This window comes from Anomalospiza imberbis, chromosome 1 (assembly GCF_031753505.1).
Source record: "Anomalospiza imberbis isolate Cuckoo-Finch-1a 21T00152 chromosome 1, ASM3175350v1, whole genome shotgun sequence".
NCBI lineage: Eukaryota > Metazoa > Chordata > Aves > Passeriformes > Viduidae > Anomalospiza > Anomalospiza imberbis.
This window is the reverse complement of record NC_089681.1, coordinates 27437043-27458388: the sequence shown is the minus strand read 5'-3', so window position 1 is coordinate 27458388 and position 21346 is coordinate 27437043. Positions and strand designations below refer to the sequence as shown.

The 21346-nt window shown below is 38.6% G+C and overlaps 1 protein-coding gene across 4 annotated transcripts; it reads right to left on the bottom strand.

The window, feature by feature from the left end:
• Positions 1-2564: 2564 nt before the first annotated feature.
• LOC137471413 (ATPase family AAA domain-containing protein 2-like) lies at positions 2565-19704 on the bottom strand. Of its 4 annotated transcripts, none has more exons than XM_068185743.1 (16): positions 19590-19704; positions 18436-18514; positions 17495-17657; positions 17163-17278; positions 15785-15959; positions 15076-15164; positions 14591-14750; positions 13338-13428; positions 12597-12902; positions 10764-10854; positions 9166-9349; positions 7452-7637; positions 6220-6355; positions 5866-5984; positions 4370-4498; positions 2565-3112 (listed from the first exon to the last, which is right to left on the bottom strand). In XM_068185743.1, exons 1-16 carry the CDS (start codon positions 19687-19689, stop codon positions 3074-3076), a joined length of 2163 nt encoding a protein of 720 aa, XP_068041844.1. In that variant the 5' UTR covers positions 19690-19704; the 3' UTR covers positions 2565-3073. The 4 variants fall into 4 exon arrangements, with proteins under 4 accessions (XP_068041844.1, XP_068041851.1, XP_068041857.1 ...); XM_068185750.1 differs by having other exon boundaries at positions 6226-6355; XM_068185756.1 differs by lacking the exon at positions 4370-4498.
• Between the last annotated feature and the right edge of the window lie 1642 nt (positions 19705-21346).

Below are 21346 nucleotides of genomic sequence, written 5' to 3'. Positions count from 1 at the left end.
TTTAGCTGTAGATTTGCCATGACATGACTCATTATGCATGCTTTCTCTTTTCATTGCATAAATTGAACAGGAACTGAACACATAGAAATAGAATACTGCATAAAACGCTAACTGACATTTTCCCTTAGTATTTCCATGCTTTGTCAAAGCTAGAGTCTAAAACAGATGCCATGTTTTTTTCATTGTTCACTGAAAAATTCAATGTTGTCAGAGAAAAATTCCTAGGAAAAGAAGCAAGAGCATATATATGTGAACAATGTATATTGGCTAATCAAAATTTAAGTCCAGCCATACCCAGCCCCTCTGAGGACCAGCTGGGACACAAGGGTGTCTGTGTTCTGCCAAACTTCTAAACTCTTTATGCAGCAGAAAAACACCTTTATTCCTAGGAGTAAAGTCTAATTAGGAGAGTTTTTCTCCTGTATCTCTTCCATTTATAACAGCATTGAGAGGGACAATAAAAGATTTCTTTCAGAAGGATGGTATTTACCCACAGAAACCCAAAGGGAACTGAAGATAGACTTCTTCGTGGCTGTTGATCTTGTTCATATCAGTGTTTCTGCAAGGAGGATGATACTATTCACATTTACTATGTGAGGAAATCTCTGATGGCCATGGGATAGGTCTTGTTCAGTTTAGAATCCAAAGTTTCATAACAAGTACACCAAACTAAATCTCATGCTGAAAGTGGCAGAAACCAGAGTAGATTCTCCTACTTCTCCATGGTAATGCTACTGAGACATAAGTCAGTAATGTAGATGACAGAAGTGTGAAGAAGTGTATCTGTGCGCTGCGGTCACAGGGAAGATGTTCCCCAGACAGCTCACTCCCCGAGCCCGGTGTGCAGTCACGAGAGCAGCCACCCCCAGATCTCTGCTGAGTCCCCCCGGGTGGCGGTGCATGCTGGGGCTCACAGCTCCCTGCAGCAGACGGCTGTGGTGTGGGGAACACAGCAGCAGCACAGTACAAGGGACCAAGGCAAAGGAATAGAGAGGGGTCGCTTGTTTGAGTCCCAGGAAGGTTTATTTCCCCCAAGGAGACAGGAACAAATCACGATAACTGGGGGCAAAAAGGAGGGGCGGGAATAAGGGAAGGACACAACCTTTTACCAACAGGAAGGCATTAGGGGAGGGGTGCAGGGTAAGGGCTATCCAGTAGAAGCCACCAAGGGGAAGGAGTAAGCCCTGCACCCCAATCTTGCTTTGAGGAAGTGATGAAGGACAGTGAACATTTCAGAAGGCATTCTCCAAAAGAAATTGTCACTGCCTGCTCATGGCTTAGATTGTAAAAGCAAAACAGCAATTTTAAAGCAGATTCCACAATCCTTTACAAGGAAAGAAAACCCAAAAAACATCAATCTACCACCCTGAGGATTTCTTCTTTCTTAGTTCAGTAGTTTTGAAACTGATGGATAAAGAAAACCCCCCAAAAAACCTAATCCATGCAGTTGAAACTCCTGAAAGTGTTCCTTGGGAAGGAAACAGAGTCCATGACAAGCCTCACTCCAAGGCAGGGCAGACCATTTCTGAGCTGGATTTGGTCTGTGTTTCCCATGGAAATGCAAGACAGTCTGGAAAGAAGAGCCTGACTTGGAAAGATAAAAATTTCAGCTTTTGAAAGCTATGTTAAAAACAATGAAGTCCTGCAAGTTGAAAGATTCAGTCATTGAAGTAGCAACACTGAGATGCAGAAAGCATGGGCTACATGGCATGCTTTATAGTCATGTAAATTGTCTCTTTTTTACTAAGGTAGACCAAGATTATAAATAGTTTAAGTAACATTTTCACCAGCTTGGATTATGAGTTTTAATTAAGCACAAATGAGTCCCAATTTCTAAACAGATTTTTGTTTTTAAAGCATCTAAAGTAGAACATATAAACACTTGACTAAAGAGTATTTCACAGGTACTTCAGGCCAGCTAAACTGCACTCAGAGGTTATGTATATTTTGTGTCAAGCACTGATCCTGATGCCTTTTTGTCATCAAAATATGGGTGCTGTCTGTGTGACCATTACTAAAATAAAACCAAAGCAGTGTCTAAGTTAATCTTCGTAACATAACTTTTTAAGGTAAGAAACTGAATCCAAATTAACAGGAAGAACAAATAAACCAGCACACCAGCACATCCAGATGCATCAACTACTGAGGGAGGAGGATCCAAGGGGACGAACTCAGAGTTGGAGCCCTGGAGGTCACCACACCACAGTTGCCTACAAGGTGGCGGTGCCCACCCCTGTACCCCGGGGCACTCAGGTGCCTCCCGACCCATCCCTGTGAGGCGACGGGGCAGCCAGAGCCACAAGCAGGAATGGCGCCCTGTGTCCTACTCCTGGTCTCTCAGCTCAGCTTCTCTTCACTAGAAATAAAATTGAAGCAAAAAAAAAAAAAAAAAGCAGTTCCAGTGTCTTCCAGCAATAAAAAAATGTTTGGAAGGTTTAAGACAACAGCAGGAATCAGAATCAATACACTTTAGAAGAACTCCATGCTGTTCTCTTGAAAAGAAAACACTGTTGTCCCGAAACGGGTTCTTTCACTCAGTGTGCAAAAGGCTGAGCCATACAAAGTAGATGTATTTGATTTATTTTCAGTTCTGTGCAGAAAAGGGTGGTAGGCAGTAAATCCTCAAAGCTGGCATACTGACTGTCGAAACTTTCCAGACACTAATGTTGATTGGCTCCCAATTACACAGTCTTCCTGTTAATTAATATTCAATCTTCTATTGGTTGAATGATTGTCTTACTTCATATGCTAATTAGCCCACATGCTCCATCTTCTTTCAAGCTGGTGGCCACTTTTCTTCAGCTGATGCCTTCTCTTCTTCAGATAAATGCTTTCTCGATTCAGTGGGCATGATCTGCTTCTGGAATACCTAGTTGAATAAGTTTGCCTTGTTTAGTTCTTCATAATGTGGCATTATATTGGTCATTTCACCAAGTGTCACTCTGTTCTGTCTGATTTCAGTTATGTACTTAGCTTCTTTCTTCTGTTCTTTTTTCCTATAGCTGCTACAATTAGTGAGACATGCTAAATTTAACTTATCTATTTGGGAGCCATACATTAGAGTAATCAAGTATCACAGCCAACTGAGGGCTGCAATTTCTTTCTTCATTTCCTAATAAGGAAAAAAGAAAAAAAAAAGACATATTAAGAGTCAGTGTGAATACAAGCCTGAGAACCCTGATAACTTCTTCATCAAAAGAATCAAGAATCTGCACATACATAGAAGCATTAGTAATATTTAGCCAATACATGTACTACCACCATCACATACCACCATCTTTCTAGTCCCACTAGCTTCAAACATGTCCTTAGGCACCCAAAACAGAGAGTAGGCCAGAGAAACTGCAGGGATCTATCTCAAGGAACAATGGATCTCTATCAAGGTGCTTTCAACAATAAAAAAGAAGACAGCTCCTGAAGAGCCACTACTGAAAGCTGGAACTAAAGCTAAAAGTAGACATAGAAAATGAACCAAAAAATCAAATCCAGTCACAAGAGCACACAAACCCTGATATAACACAAACAAATCCCCCCTCATGCTAAAACACATTATTTTGCTAGATGAGAGAAGGGCACATTTTTCAGGAATAGCCTCCTTGACTAAAGAGAAGAGGCTTCCTCTTTTTTTTAAGGCAGATTTAGAAGCATAAAGAATTTTGTGCATAAACATCTGAAAGACAAATGGATTCAAGGATCTTGAAGACTGAATACTCAATCTATCTAAAACAACTTAATATTGAGAATGCCTGCCTGGGACCATGGATGCCAGTGGAAGATTTCTGCTGAGTTCCAACAACTCAGAAATCCTCTCTCAGAGGAGGAGATTAGAGAGTTGGACTAATTTGCATCAAACCATCGTAGGCAGAAAGCTCCCATATAATACGAAAGATGCTTGAGCCACACCAAGTTAAAATGAAAGTCTAGTGAGCCTACAGAAAAGCCTGAAATTCTTGCAATGTTTCATATTTAATTTCTTTTCAAGAATAGAATGAGGGCTATCCAAGTGTTACCATGTGTACCTGCCTGCAAGGGAATAAATAGGAAGTGGCAGACTGAGAAGAGTGTTCTCCTTTTAGAGCCTGCCCCACCCCAGAAAAATTCTTCAGAAGGACTAGTGACAGATAGATTAACTGTTTTCGGAGGCCTGTGTAGGTGGACCCATTGCCTTTTGCTGCCGAAATTGCCAACAATTATGCCAAATTCAATAATGGGTTTGCAATAAGTAGATGTCTTTTATCCTGAAATGAAAGTCTTGTAACAGAGGCAACTAAGCAATAAAGAGTGATAAATACTTGTGACCACATACATATGCATAATATACATATACATAATACCATGTGACAGAAAGTGCTATAAGACAAAAAATTACCTCCACTAATTGGGTTTTGTCTGGATTGTCCCGCTGTTGGTAAATGCACATACTAAGAACAGAATATAGTTTTGCCATGCTTGATATACTGACGTTCTCAGTTGCTGCGACGACAGCATCCAACACTTTCTGAAGAAAAAGAAAAGTGGAAACTACAATTCATAATAGGACAAGGTATGTCCTACATTCATATATTGTTAAATAAAAGTGGTACTTCAGAGATTAAATATCTCACAAGATTTAACTGGAGAAGACAATTTCTCACACTTCAAACAAAAGGAAGGTTTAAAGTTCAGACAATATTTTCTTACTCGTCAATCTATGACATCAACAATCATAACTGCCAATCAACTGCCTCCAGAACAGTGGGGAATGACAAAATCCACTTTGTTATAGAGTAGCTGCCACTGAAAAACCATGGTGTTATTTACTTAGAAATGCAATACAGGGCCCTGAAAAATATGTCTTTGGAAGCCAGGCTACATATCTTCCAGATACAGCTGTGCCAGCTGGAAACAGAAGCTCCTTAGGTGCTCACCTCTACCCATTAGCTGGATGTTACTGTGCCAAACACCAGCTAGCTCCTACCTTTCAACTCCGGAGTGGATGAACTAGCAGAATGACCACCTGTAGCAAACTACCAATCTGTCACACAGTCCCTTCTGTTGAGATGTGAATGTGATAATCTGTGGAAATGCAACACTAGCGAGCTAGTGGCACCACTGTAACTCTGTGTTGTGTGAGGTTGTGAAGATATAGCTTAAGAAAGCAGCTACACCAAATGAAAATATTACTGTCTCACAGCTGCTTGCCATTAACTCAGCCCTGCTCAGATCAGTTAGCACAACATTTGAGTATTTCCCTGAACTTCCTTCTATCCAACGTGCAGCTAAGAGGCACAAAACCCACACAGTGTGCTTTCAGCTGCTGCAAACACAACACATAGGACATGACAGAGGTGCATGGCCAACATCCCCGGTGAAACGACTTCTAATTGCTGCCACATAGGTGAGTGCATGCTTTTCTATTTGTTCATCAAGTTTTATGCCTATTACCAAGCAAATAAACAAACAGAAACTGCCATCAATCAAACCAACTTAACAAACCCAAACAAATAATATAAAAATCTATCCCATACAAAACCAGGCAGATATATTTTGGAGGTTCACCCAGCTTATTGACTTCAGGACAGTTCCAATGAGGTTCTCAGGTACAAGCACCAAGTTTCAGTGACACTCATGTTAAGGAAACAAGTTTTCTAAACAGACATGCTTCATGACTGTAGCTTTCTCCTCACAGCTGAAAAATATATTGTCGTGGTTTGACACCAGCTGCAGAAACAACTGTTACAGTCCCTTAAAGGCTGATTTTTTTTTCACAAGCTATATATCCCTCTCATAAATTGTTTGCACTGGCATTGGTTAGCAAGGAAATTAATTTACAACCATAAAGAAAATGTCCTACTTCAGTATTAACAAAATTAAAATTAGACTTACTCTGAGCTCAGAGTAATCCACAAACACTCCTTTTTTTTTAATTTTGATTGCTTTCTTGTCCAATACTTGTGGTTGCCCATCCACCTGAGAACATCTTGCAGGAGGGTGTGCCTGTGAATCTGGAATGATGCAAATTTAAGTCAGGATTTCTCTTAATGTGGAATAGAGTATTTGCTAAGTATCCTCTACCTGAAATAGGGGACCTCTCTGAAATAACAGAGAAAAATTTTAGTCAATTCATGGCGCTTAATTGCAAGTACATGAAAGATGATTGACAGAGAATTATCACCAAAGCAAATACTATATTAGCTGTAAATTTACAGTAACAAAATTTTATATGTAGAAAGTCCTTACCTGTACTGTTTTTTGATGCAGGGGGTTCAGCAGCTTGCTTCATAATCAAGTTCTCATAAAACCCTTTTCTTTCAGCACAGGTAGGCCGTGGGATATTGAAAACTTCTTCACGATTAGTATTAAACAATGTTTTTATCTAGAGCATGAGAAGAAAAGAGATTTCAGATATAAGGCCAAACAATTTTTGTATTTTCTATTCCAAACAGATGAGTATATTTTTAAATTACACTTAATACTCATCTAGATAAAACAAGTGATTAAAAGTTAACTTCTTGGCCTTAAAAGGCTAGATTTCCATATCACTGCAGACTAAAATACCTTCTCTAATCAACCTTCTCGAGTTTAAGATCCATGAAAAAAGTATGATAAACCAATCAGAAAAGGGTGACATTTACCACCCCAAATACTGCTTAGTGTACATTTACCCAGCTTGATGTCCTTTAGCTTGAATATTTATGACAGCTACAGAGGGAAGAGCCAGGGCTCAGAAGACAAGTGCCAACTTTTTGGTAATGTGGAGGTTTGTGGGGTTTTTTGTTTGTTTGTTTGTTTAATTTTATTTTAGAAGGCACTTATTAATTTTATAAAAACTTTGCTACTTAGACAAAATAATCAGAGCAGCATATTACTATTTTAAACACCTTCTTTTAATGAACACTCTCAGATTCTAGAAAGCACATTCTTAATTAATTTTGTTACAAAATACAACAAAAAATTGATTTCCAAGTTGCTTAAACAGAAGTTAGTCCTTAGCTTTTTAATTTGCCAAGTTTCCACCTAGATGAAGAAACTGATTTTTTTGTGAAATAATTTAAATTAGAAATTACATTCTATCACTAACAGTGTGACCACAGTACTTTTTCAGTAAAAATGTTTTCAGAAAAACAGTCTTTTTCCCAGCTACCTTTCAAGCACTGTGTATTCTTTACTGAGTACACACCAAACCATCCTGAAGCTACTGAACTGGTTGTCTGAAGTGTATCTATGTCTGTCTCACAAGTCTCACAAGTGTGTGAGAAGGGAGAAAAAGTTGAGCCAAAGTCGATCTCTTTTCTCAGAAAACACTTTAGACCAATGCTTTCAGCATTGTTTAATCTCAGCAAATTTTAAAAGACAGTGTTCTGGTGCCTTAGTAATAACAGCATAAATCTGCTTAAAAGCAGCAAAGTACTCCAATGTTGTAAGTTAACAAGAAACTGAGTAACAAAAAAAAAAAGTATTGACAGAAATACCTCTTCAGGGAGATCTTCATGTGGCACATCAGATGTTGCAAGGAGCAAAACTGGAGTAAAGTATGGAATGTTATTCAGCAATCCTGTAAAAGTAGCTTTCAGTGTAGGTCCAAGAGCCTCCCACCATGAAGGGATTTGTGAGATATAAATGATACTTGGTGCTGTTCTTTGAGCTTCTCGTATCAACTGGTAAAATAAAAGCTTGGATAAGAAAATTGCATCATGTAGAACAGGCCACTAAGTAACTACGTATCAGTCAGACTATCTTGTGAAATAGGAGTGCATAAAGCCAAGACATCAAGACAAACCAATAAATGAACAATTCTTTAACAATAAGGTGACATTTTCACTTTGACTCAAACATAGATATTGCTATGCAGACAGAAACAGATCTGAATCAGATTTCAAAACTACTTAGGGGTAAGATAACTCCTAAAGACCCTCAAAACTCAGATGATGTGATGATGTGCCTGAAAAATCAAGACTAACTCTTCAGCAAGAAGTGTTGGAGAAATCACTACACAACTGTGACTGCGCCATTTCAGTGCACACAGTTCAGTGTGGGCCCATACCCACGTTAAACTGGAGCACAGCCTGAACAAAAACCTATGTGAAAAGATGAGGGCTAATACAGTAAAAGAAGCCTGGTCATAAATCACAATTTCAAGAACATTTTATAAGAGGTAACGAGTCCTTAGCCTGCCTGAGGAGCTAAATCACTCAAAGCCTCTCATTCTTCTCATTATCAAAGTATCCATCAGACCAGATGATGTGCTTTAAAAGACCACAAACCACTGCCTACACATGGCACTTCAGTCACAGAAAAGGACATGAATCTACTGCACGAGGGAAGCAACAGTCCTTTCACATGGCAAATTTCACCATTTCAGAGTAATATACAGGGAGTTCCTGTCACAAATGTGTAGACATGGTATTTATATAGCCATAGCGCAACCATGACATAACAAAAAGAGAATTGCTCCTCCTGTGTGGCAATGAGTATCCAGTCACGTGATGTGCCTGTCATGACTTGTACAGCTCTAAAACACTGCTAATAAAGATAAAAATATTTGAATACAGCGATGACAAGTAATTAAATTGATTTCCTGCCTAAAAGTGAAAAATCAAAACTGCAGTAATCTGCTTCTATTTATTTTTTCTAGTTAAGAGACACACATCAGCTTGCACATTTAAGCATTCCATGAATTGCAATGCTTTCATTGCATTTCACTGCAGCAGTACAAACTGTATATGTATATTCAAAAAAACTTTTCACAAAAACTTTGGCTGACCTACAAAAACAATAAAAAAGAAGGTTACAAAAAGGGCATGACGCCATCAAGCTGATGCAGAGCCAACTACTGGCAGCACAGAGATTTAAGAAGCATCAAAAACAACTTTTCTGGATCCCATCAAGACCAGCAGGATTATTTGCCACAAAGAGAGGCTTATTAGCAGCACCTCCCATCTTCCCAAGCTGCTAGCAACATCCTCCATCTTTCATTTCAAATAGAAATGAAACATAGCTATCAACAAATGTCCTTATTCAGTATCATTCCATCTACAAGAAAAATGAATATTCAGACAAAAGTAACCATATAACAGCAAATTCAAATCAGGTCAACTCCATTAAGAGTGATTTGTGCTTATTTCACTGGTTTATACACAGTTCAAGGATCCTATGAGAACAACAACAGCAATAAAAAAAAGATACCTGTGAACATGTTTCTTCCTGTGATGTGGTGCTAACAAACAAGGTGGGTAGATCTAGTGTATAAGCTGGAAACTTTTCCAGGGCATGTAATATGGCAGGTGCCAAATCAAAAGCCTGCCCACATCCTGGCTCTTCAACTAGTAAGAACCGTGGCCTGAAAGATGTTGGCTGGTAAGAAGGATTTCTACAACAATAAAAAGAAAACAAGTTTGAAAAAGAGCGATGAAGAGACACACAGATGTTAAATATTTTTCCCATACTTTTTTTTTGTAAATATGCTCCATGTTCTACTAAATAATAAGTTGGTCGGTGATTCTGTGATCAAGAAGACCAGTCTATTTATCAAAGTCTATTTTCTTAAAAATTGGTATCACTCCTCTGCTGAAAAAATCCTGCCAGTTCCCAACATGTCTACTATTCCTCTGGCTAGGTTAAGTAACAGTTCTTAAATCCCACAGGGTGAATGTCCAGGCAAATATACACAAAACAGCTGGTCAGTAACCTGATAACAGGGCAAAATAACTATTCTTACAGCTCAAACCAGTCTGGGTCTCTTTACTGTCCATACACAATCATTTTCAGCTCATTTTGACTTTAAGTGAGAACTCTACACCTATCAAATTTACCTAAAATTTGGTCACAGCTCTCATGGAGATGGTGGGAAGAAAGGGGCAAAACCAAATTTCTAGAAAAAAAACTAATGTGGGTACTGAAACACATTATTTGTATCTGGAGAAGAACATGACTCGACTGCTTAAATTACAGCGCTACACTAAATATGTGTAAGATTTGTATTAATTTTATTCATTAGTCATTCATTTTATTCATTTAGTCATTCTAGTTGTTTCATCTTTTACTTGAGCATTAATTTCCTAGTCATCTTGCTTTACTTGCATGAAATACACTTGTGAAGAGGTTTGTGCATTTTCCCACCACATTACTATTGTGCCTTTACTTGCTGAAGTAAAAGATCCTAGAAACCTAGTGAAGCTCAGCAAGTCATATTTTATGGGCAGCACAGCCATAGGAAGGGAGAAAAATATCTGACAATAATCTATTTTAAAAATTACTGGACTATGTGACTTCCACAATTAAAATGTCAAAAGATAACAAAAAATCAGTAGGGTAAAGGTAAAAAACTGAGACATTTAAATAGTTCTCACATTGATTTAACAAACCACTTCTTGATTTGTTTCTGATACGTAATTTGCTACTGGTTCAACCATTTTGGAAGGTAGAAGGGTAAAAGATGGCTACATAAATCCACAGAGATATTTTAAGCTAATAAGATAGAATAAGCATTTTTTGGGTCTTGAGTCTTTGAAGGAATGGTATGGATTAAACATGGTTTAATAGTCTGTGAACCAGTTGGACTTAGTAAAAGAGGTCTGGGCCAATCAGTTTGACGAGTCAGGGCAGTGTAGTCAGAACCGTTAGATCTAGTACCCAGTTGGATCTTCACGGTTGAATTCCTGCAAATATTGATCACCGCCACACGCACCCTTAACTCCTTCATCTAGCAGCCCTCACATATTTACATAACATTTTACAGATGCAGCCTTCTCAAAAATGTCACTATAAAGAGGACAAACATGTACCTGCTCAAAGAGCAGATTTCTGCCTTTTTGCTGTCAGGCTTCTTTTCAGAGACTGATGATGAGTCATCATCACTGTCAATCCCATCATTCCCTGAAGCAGGATTTAAAGACAAGAGAAATTTGTTTATCTTTACTGAATAGTTAATATCTTGCTCTTGCTTTAATACACCTTTGAAATCAATGCTGGAAAGCATTTCTCTTGCATTTTGTTATTTGAATGCTATTATCTGAAGAGTACACCCTACCACAGATCTAAGGAGATTGTACAAGTATATACTAAGCCGTCCTATGTCCTATGATTTGCATCAGGTATTATCTCTCTATTGACAAACACTTGGGAGGTTTTTTCCTTAGAATAAAGATGATCAGGAACAACTTCTGTAGTGCCTAGATACCAGAAAAACCCTTCTGTCCTCATTTAAGCATTTATTTACTATATTCATAATAATTATTGACTATATCAGTGGACAAAGACATCATTTATCTGGACATTATCTATATCAGTCCAGACATCATTTATCTGGACTTCTGTAAAGTTTTTGATATAGTCCCCCACAGTGTCCTTCTCTTTAAATTGGAGACAGATGGATGTGATGAGTGGACTGTTAGATGGATAAGAAAGTGGGTGGATGGTCACATCCAGAGGGTAGCAATCAATTCCTCAGAGTTCCAATTGACATGAGTGACAAGTGGTGTCCCTCAGGGATTCCTACTGGGACTAGTGTTATTTAATATCTTCATTAGTGACATAGATGAGGGAATTGAGTGCAACCTCAGTAAATTTGCAGATGGCAGCAAGCTGAGTGATGCAGTTGACACACCTGAAGGATGGGATGCCATCCAGAGGGATCTGGACAAGCTCAAGAAGGGGGACAACGGGAATCTCATGAGGTTCAACAGGTCCAAGGTCAAGCTGCTGCACCTGAGTCAGGGTAATCCCCAGTATCAACACAGGCTGGGCAGGAACAGATCAGGAGCAGCCCTGCTGAGAATGACTTAGGGCTGCTGGTGCATGAGAGGCTGGATATCACCTAGCAATATATTCTTGCAACCCAGAAAGCGAATTGTGCCTGGGGCTGCATCCAAAGCAGCTCAAGGGACAGGATTCTGCCCCTCTGCTCTGTTCTGGTGAGACCCCACCTGCAGTGCTGCATCAGCTCTGGGATCCCAGCACAGAAAGGACATTGACCTGTTGGAGCACGTCCATAGGAGGGCCACCAAGATGGTGAGACAGAGGGAGCACCTCTCCTATAAGGAAATGCTGGGAAAATTTGGTTTGTTTAGCCTGGAAAAAACAAGGCTTCAGGGTGACCTACTTTTGGATTTCCAGTACCTGAAGAAAACCTACAGGAAAGATGGAGAAGGACTCTTTACAAGAGAATGTAGTGGGAGGATGAGGGGGAATGGGTTCAGACTGAAAGAGTGTAAGTTTAGATTGGATATTAGCAAAAAATTCTTTACTGTGAGAGTGGTGAGGCATTGAAACAGGTTGCCCAGAGAAGTCATAGATACTCAGTTCTTGGAAGTGGTCAAAGCCAGGCTGGATGGATTTCTAAGCAACCTGGTCTAGTGGAAGGTGTCCCTGTCTAAGGCAGGGGGGTTGGAACTAGATCACCTTTAAGGTCCCTCCAACACAAATCATTCTATGATTCTACAATTTGGAAAGAAGTGCCTCATATGTGAAACCTCAGATCCAGCTCTGAAACAATTAATGGGATGTGAGCTACTGTCAGTAACAGGAGGCTCCAGTAGGGAACCCACAGTTCTCCACTGACACACAGCTCCCACTCTGCACACTCTGCAAAGTATAACAATTAGATGTCATTGTAATACCTTGGTTCTTCAGTGCAAGCTTTGCATGGGGAAATGGTCTCTCCAAGGCTTGTAAAATTCTTTTCAGGGTGTTTTCTAACAGTGGCTTTGAAATAGATGGTAGTGCTCTCCCAGGCGAAGCCCCAGCTCTCTGTGATGCTGGAACAATCTTCTGCATGGCCATGGCGAAGTCCTTTGCTGTTACTTTAATCGATCTGGCATCTATCTTCAGTCTTTTGTAACTCTCGTGTATCTGCGGATAGCGGCGGCGCAAAGCGCAGAGCCCAGCTTCGACACATAAGGCTTTAATATCAGCACCACAGAATCCTGACAAACAAATCAAGAACCAAGTGTTACGTCAACATATATGTGTGTTATATAGGTTAAAAAGTGTCTGGATGGCCTGGCCAAGAGTGTTGGTGAATGATGCTACATCCAGTTGGCAGAGGGTTCACTAGTGGTGTTCTCCAAGGCTCAGTCCAGTCCTTTTTAAAATCTTTATCAATGATGTGGATGAGGGGATTGAGTACACCCTCAGTAAGATTGTGGACAACACTACATTGGGTGGGAGTGTTGATCTGCTAGAGACCAGGAAGGCTCTGCAGGGGGATCTGGACAGGCTGAATCAATGGGTAGGAGGTTCAACAAAGCTAGGTGCTGGCTTCTGCACTTCAGTCACAGCCCCATGCAATGCTACAGGCTGGGGGCAGAGTGGTTGAAAGCTGCCCAGGGGAAAAGGACCCACATTGCCGTCAAACCCACCAACAGATTTCTCAGCCAGGTCTTCAAGTAAGTTGTCTGATGGCTTCAGGGTCCAGTCTCGTGTGTGAATTTTGAAAATTTCTAATCTTGCCTAGAAACAAAATGGTTGCATTTTAGATTGCCTTAAGTTTTCTCTTAAAAAAAAATCACAACACAAAACCTCCAAACCTCTCACACTAGTACAAATACTTTTGTCTGCTAAACTTCTAAGTATTTTAAACGTCAGTTATTAATACACTTGCTTCTTCTTCAAGCAGAAAATTTAATAATTCTTACATCAAACTCTTGTGGAGGATGCAGTGAAACAAAAGGCAAGTGCATCTTCTATAAAAATGAGTTTTATAAGCATGAGACTTAATGATTTTGAAGAACAAATTGTAGTAAAAGCCTCATCTGCAAATGGACATTTTACATCAAAGAAAATTCTCTCAAATTTTGCAAAATTTCACAGTGACAGTTTCAGTAGTTCATCAGATTTGCTTTTCTGCCAGTTGATTCAAAGAAGAAGAGTCCTAGTCCATTTAAAATCGCTACAGATGCTACCAAGAACAAAAACTATGTCTCAAAGTACTGTCACTCATCCAGAAAATATCAAACATCTCCCATTCTCATCTCTGATCCTAGTAAGATTTTCAGTGAAGTCTCTCCTGGTACACAGATTGATTATGGCACACTTCTAGAATTCTTCCACAGCAGGGAATTGTGTATTAGATCTGTTTCATGGCACCTTGTCTCTTGTTCCTGAGAGCAGATAAATACCAGATACAAATGTTCCTGCTAAATGCACTGTTTTGTGCACTTTTACTAGCCTTCCATCCAATTAGCCTTTTATCCTTGCTCCAAAATTTGCCAAGAAATATCAGTGATAGCCAGAGAAAAAACACAAAAGCAGGGTTACAGTTTTGCATACCATCTCTCTCCCAAACATCCCCACACCAATATTTTTGATTGCTATTAAACAAATTTCTTCACTGCTTAGCTATTGCCATTGAACTCGAAGTGCTGCACCACTGCAGTGCACTTCATATCTTTGTCCAAGAGAGAAGCAACTACTTGTTGACATCATCTTACTCCTATATATATTCAGCACGAGGCTTGCCCTTCACAGTACAATGGAATGTCTTCAGATATCCCTCTTGTGTCCAAGCTGTACACTACAGATGGAGACTTGCACTGCTCTGCAATGCTGCCTTTTTACAGGGGTTTGTCATAAAGATGGACTTTGCCACATCAGTTTGATTTGAAGTTCTGACCTCTTTGTTTGGCAAGTTGAAGCGGAATTCTCGTTCAAAGCGCCCAGGTCTTCGTAAAGCGGGATCTATGGAATCCAGTCTGTTGGTGGCTCCTATCACCACAACCTCTCCTCTGCTGGCTAAGCCATCCATAAGTGTCAGAAGTGTCCCCACAACAGAGCTAACAGAAAAATATAATTTTCATTCACCAGTTTAGTAAATTTTCTTCAGTCCCACATAACCTTCTCCACTGATCTTTCAAATAGGACAGGTTTTTATTGACAAGATACTGATCAGTGAAATAATTATTTTAAGACATAGAAAAATACAGATAAGGTAAGACAGACCTTGTACTGATATCAAGCTTAGTGAATTGTTTCCATTTATTGTTTTAAAATCATCTGAAATTCACTAGCACTGAATACTAGTTTTCAGGTTAAATGAAGGTGTCACATCAAGATAAATTGGGTGTAGTCTTCTTTTCACAAAGATTAAACATGTCCTACCTGTGAACCTGATCTTGTTTGCTGGACCGTACAGGAGCAAGAGCATCGATCTCATCAAAGAAAATAATTGAAGGTCGCATCTGGTAGGCCTACAAAGAAAACACAGGAACACTGACATGAGGAAAACAGCACTACTTGAAAGAGAAAATGCATGAAAGACATTATGGTTGGAAAGGCATTGGAACTAGATTTTTCAGACTAGCATCAGGGATCTCTACTGATTAACCTAATGTGAAACAGCAGCTTGTCAACAGAAAAACAGAAAACAGCAGCCTGTCAAGCCACTGAGACTGGGTGACAGGAAACAAATCATACCAGTAGTTTTTACTGCCATTTGGCAACCATGAGAACAGAGATAGGACTCAAAGTTTCTGGAAGTGACTTTCCATTACTAATTTAAATGAACATGTTTTCACCCTGCATCTGTTTCCCTCTCACCCAAAGCTATCATCTCTTGCTTCTTGAGGCCATTTTTGTGACTGAGTTGTGTGTATGGTGAAGGGTTTTTTGAGGGTGGGGGTGGTGGTGGTGATTTTCTTGTTTGCTTTACTAATCATTTCGATACATCTCAAGAGACTCCACTGAGAAAGGGAACACTGATAATCCCATTTCAGTGGAAGGAGATTACAAAACATAAAAATGAGTGAGTTCTTGACTATAAAGTGTTAGTTATAATTCCAACAGAACACATGGCATGTTTCAACCTTACCTGCTCAAACACTAAACGAAGCTGTCGTTCAGATTCTCCTACCCATTTACTCATGCAGTCAGCAGCACTTCTCATAAAAAAGGTTACTTTCCTGTCACCTCTGCTACACTCATTAGCAAGTGCTCGAGCAACCAGGGTCTTTCCAGTCCCTGGTGGACCATAGAATAAACAGCCTCTACAATTTAAAAGAAATATTTTTTTAAAAAATTCACATAAAGAAGAAATGTCATGGAAATCTATTACAACCCCCATCCCTAAAATATACAACTCTGCTCTCCTAAGCTGAACTTCACGGATAAGATAGTAACAGCTGAAGTGTGAGAAAAGCGAAAAGTCAAAAGAAAATTCTGCAAGGCAGCAAACAAAATAAATATAGAGAATAATGCACATGTACAAAATCTTGAAAAAAGATAGCAGCATCCCAGTTCTGACACATCAACAGAGATGGCTGCAGTAGAGTGGAGCAAAACAAGAGCAAATTTCCAATGCAGAATCTGAGACTGTGCTAACTTAGGAAGCATAAGTCCATTTTTCAATGATAAACTGCATATTCATTCTTGTTTTCATAAAAGTCAAGATTTGAGAGTAAAGCATTTCATTCTCCCTTAAAAAGCTTTGAGTTACTGGATTTGGTCTCCCTTTGCTGGTGATTGAGGAAGAGGAAGTAGTCTAAAAATGGGAGGTTATTCTGCATTTCTGTATTTCCATCAACTAGAAGAGCCAATGCACTGCTGCTTCAAAAATAATCTCAATTAATAAAGAAGCAAAATACAGATTTTCTTCTGTTTGCAATACTTTTAAATTACTGGAAGCAAATAATTTAAAGTCCTATTTCAATATACCATGACCAAGGATATATAAAGCTATGAATCTCCAATAATTTAATTTCATAACACAGAACTCGCTTAGCTGTGTAAGAATGGGACAGATTCTTATTTTAGCCCAAACATAAAAAACACTGCAAAGTTCTAGTTGCAAGTCCCATCAATTGTAAAACTAATACCTGAAAATACTTGGGGGAAAAAAAGAGTTGGTGTAAGACAAAACCATACTTCCACAAACCAAACAACAGTCAACTAGCAGCAGATAATGCCTTCATACTCACAAACTGCATGCCAAATCCACTTGCATGCCAGATTCTAAAGAAAAAAAAATCTCCAACTCCACCTTTTAAAGGCTAGTTTTGCCACACAGTAAATCTCTGAACCTACATATATGATGTATTCTATCCTTTTTTTTTAATTACTTTTGATTAGTGCTAAAAAGAACCATAAACACTGCTGAAAATTTTGAAGCATGGAAACGTTGATACCCCAGTTGGATATTCTCCTGAAAATAACTTAATTAAGAACTTATCATTTTAAATGGTGTTTCTTACCTTGGAGGTTTAAATTTCAATATCTCAAAAACATCAGGATAAAGCAATGGCAAAATGACCATCTCTTTTAAAGCTGAAATGTGGTCAGAGAGACCACCCACACCATGAAATTGTGCCTAAAGATGAAGTCAACAGAACATGTGTTAAAGAAAGCTGCAACGCCTATAAGGTTCCATCACCAATTAGATGTCAGCACTAAGAGAATGTTAGTAGGAATTTGCAAATCACTTGAGAGAAAACTGTAAGTCAAAGCAGCTGTAGATGGCCCACTACTGGAAGCTTCCATAAATACTGCAAATGTCTCACTGACGCCATGAAGTAAAAATACTTACTGAACCATCTATTTGCATTTGTTCTGCACCAGCCAGGCTTGCTCCAATTTTCATGTGATCCATGTGAACTTCATTTAAGTTGCCTTTCTGAGTTGCCTCAGTTTTCATGTGATCATTTGGAGCTCCCTTTATGTCATCTTTCTGAGAGTTGGCCGAAGGAGATCTAATTTGAATTAAGGAGAAAGGAAAAAAGTGCTTTCTAATTTATGATGCAGTTAGATGATTTTTGATTTTCTAATGAAAGCAAGTGAATTCAAAAGATCTTACAAATGAGCATAAACTTCCTAAATAGTTATTAATTTCAACTGTTTCACATTTAATGGCCATGAGTAAATAAAGTACTTTAATCTGAGTTAATTATTTTAACAACTCTTAGCACTTAGAAATATGAGTATTGTAACTTATAATTTAGAATTTCATCAGGCATTTTTCTTGTTTAAGGATAGTTTCATATAGAAACATGAACTCTCTCATGAGTGATTGAATTAAAAAGCCATTGAAACTTCCATACAGGCTCTCCCTGTAAGTTGTGTTCAGTTCTAATAAATTGTACCCTTCAAGATTAAATCTTAAATCTTAATTTGTACACCCTTCAAGTCTAAGATTTTCAGAGGGACATTAAGGCTTCCATTCCAGAAAAAATGAAATTTCAGTTACACAATCTCAGCCACAATACTCATCACCACCTTATCAGTGACCAAAAATACAGGATTTTCAAATAAAATCTAAGGACTAGTAAAAAGGATGGCCTCCCCTGCAGTGTATGTTTCCCTTATAACCTCAGACTACCACAGTAGGAATCTGCAATTATATTAATCTCTAATTACCACCAGTCCAAAAAAACTTGAAAGCATTATTCAGTCATATGAACAGCACAAAACACATCAGCACATATCAACAGTACTCTTAAAAAGGAGAACTAGCATAAACCATACACCAACCTTTTAGGTTTTTTGCTTGAATCTCTCTCTTTGACAGGTGAAGTATGGTTGGACGGGCTTAGGTTACGTTTTCTTTGATCTGTTGAAAGCAAAGAATTTAGAATTTGTTGCGAACAAGTTTGAGAGAAACCAGGATAGTCAAAGGCAGAAAATGGGACAGGTATTATCCATCTCTAAGTTCAGGGAAAGTTTCAAGGAGGGGATGTTGAGTGCTTTAATCAGTGCACAATAGAAGTAAAAAGACACACATATGATTTTTAAGAAAAATTGAAAACCACGAGAGTAAGATTATTGAGCCTCTTTAACTGCTATTATTTTAAGGGTAGATAGGTAATTTTTTTTAACTGAAAAGCAACAATAAGGATGCCAAATGGAAAGAAAAAAATAGAATGCACACAGGATACATGCATTCAATTAAATTTGCTGGCAGAATGAAGTAAGAAATATAAAGAGAAGTTTGTGTGCATATATTTTCATAAAAAAGAAAAAAAAAGAAAACCTAAACCAACAACTCCTCACTTTCATACAAGAAATTAGCTCTCAAGAGAAACTGTATAATATATAGTTTTGTAGAATGTACTCTATTGGGTCTGGCTGAGATGGAGTTAATTTTCCCCACAGCAGCCCTCACAGTGCTGTGCTGTGCCTTGGTAGCTGGAAAGGTGTTGATAACACACCAATGTTTTGGCTACTGCTGAGCAGTGCTGGCACCGCATCAGCGCTGTCTCCCCAAATTTCCACTCCCAAGCAGTAGGCTGGCAAGATCCTGGGAGAGGACACAGCTGGGATAGCTGACCCAAATTAACCAAAGGGATTTTCCATACCATATGACATCAGCTTAGCTATAAAAAACAAGAAAAGTAGGAGGAAGGTGGGGCTTTTTTTTTCTAAAATGTTTGCATTCTGGAGCAGTCGCTACACATGCTGAAGCCCTACTTCCTGGGAAGTGGCCAGACATCACTTGCTGATAGGAAGTAGAAAACAAAACCTCCTTTTTTTCTTTGTTTGTGCACAACTTTTTCTTTTGCTTTGGTGAACTGCCTTAACCTTCAAGTTGTCTTCCATCTTATTTTGTCTCCCCAGCTCAGCTGAGAAGCAGGGGTGATAGAGCAGCTTGGTGAGCACAGGTGTCCAGGGCAGCTCAGCACACCTACTTTCCAATGGAGATTCATAGCGCTCAACAGCTTTCCTCCGCCGGAAGGAGCGACGCAGGCCATTGCCTTCTTTTCCTTCGTTTCCTTCTGGTGAAATCATTGCACATCAACAGCATGTTAAGTTGTGTAAGTACTGTTGCAAATGTGATGTATTCAAAACACACTACATGACATATTACCACCTGTCCACAATGTTTTATCTTTTAAGCATTTTGGAAAAACATGATTTTTTTTTTTCTCTGGATACCGGTTCTGAGCTCACTTCAGTACAGCCCTAGAGCTTAAAGCTTGTAATGGCAGTAGCAACATAAATTCTTTAATAGATGAAAAACAACAAGTAGTTCAGCCCATCTCAATTGTTAAAGTCAAGGCTTTTGGCTAGAGTGTGATCAAGAAAATTTAAAGCAGATATAGCCTACAATGCTACCTGGATCATCAGGTTTTTCACTGTTAGTTCTTCCCATATTGAGGCTTTCCTAATTAAGAGAAACAAGAAAGATCAATCAGAAATAAGCAAAAAACCTCTGGGCATATTTGGTACTTATATAGTAGCATTTTCAAGGCACTCCATATACACAAAAGATTAAATTAGGCACAGGAGGAGAGAACGGGAGCATCTCTCTGGTACCAAGATTAATAACAAGTATTTCTGCTCTAAAATAGGGTTTAGTACATGTGGTAGTTAAACACTTCACCAGATGCAAAAAAAGAGTGCATCAATTAATCCCAGGTAAAAAATCCAAGAGTGTAGCAGAACCTAGGACAAAGCAATTCCTAGCAGACAAAAAAAAAATCATCCTGGCATTTGGGAGACCATAAACAAAGTACTATGGAAAAATCTGGTTTCATTTAAAAACAAACAAACAAACAAACCAAAGAAAACATAAAGGAATTTAGATCTAAACAAAAAAGGCCTATCTAAGCAGGCTATGAAGATGTTCAAAAAACAAAGCACCTGTCAGCCAAAAGGACAGTGGACTAACTTAATAGAGGAAAACTAAGAGGGAATATGGCTGCTGAATATCATTTTAACATGAGTTCCTCTCACAACAGAGGACTACTTGAGCTCACAGACAAGGCTAGCAAAAAAACAAACAGAGATAAAGCATACATCAGTTTTTAGTAAGATTTGAAGTGAAAACGCAAGCCCTGTAACAGCTGTTCATGAGCAGAGTCCATTCAAAAGTCATAAAGCAATTCAGAAAGCATAGTTTATGGCATGAATTGCAGCATTTCACTGCTATTTTTGAGTTTCTTCTGAAAAAGATATTCCTCCACCCTTAGAGTGTAGATGTGACATGGCTGTAAGGCATTAAACTATAATTGGAGAGCAAAAATAAATAGTTTTCTAGACTAAATTGTGCTTTGGAAGAAGTTTGTTGAAATTTAAAATACAACTAAATAATTCCTCTACATGAATTACCCTACAAATCTTCTCCCCAGCATGCACTTTTTTGCCAGACTGCTTCTGAAGTACTAAGATACAGAGTTGATATGTAAGAGCAAAGATAGGCAGGTACAAAAACTTCACTGAAACCAGCACACATAACCAGTATAACATTTCAATACAGTGTGCATAAAGCAAGTCATTGACCTCCAGCCAAGTTTTTCAACACTACTTAAAAATTAGGTCAAAAAGTTTCCTTTTTTGCAGAGAAATTTAAGAACAAGTGGTTAAGCATTTGCAAATATGAACCATTTTCAGGTTTATTTCCCCTTTTGCTGAGTGTAATAAAAAAATCTAATTTAGCAATTAA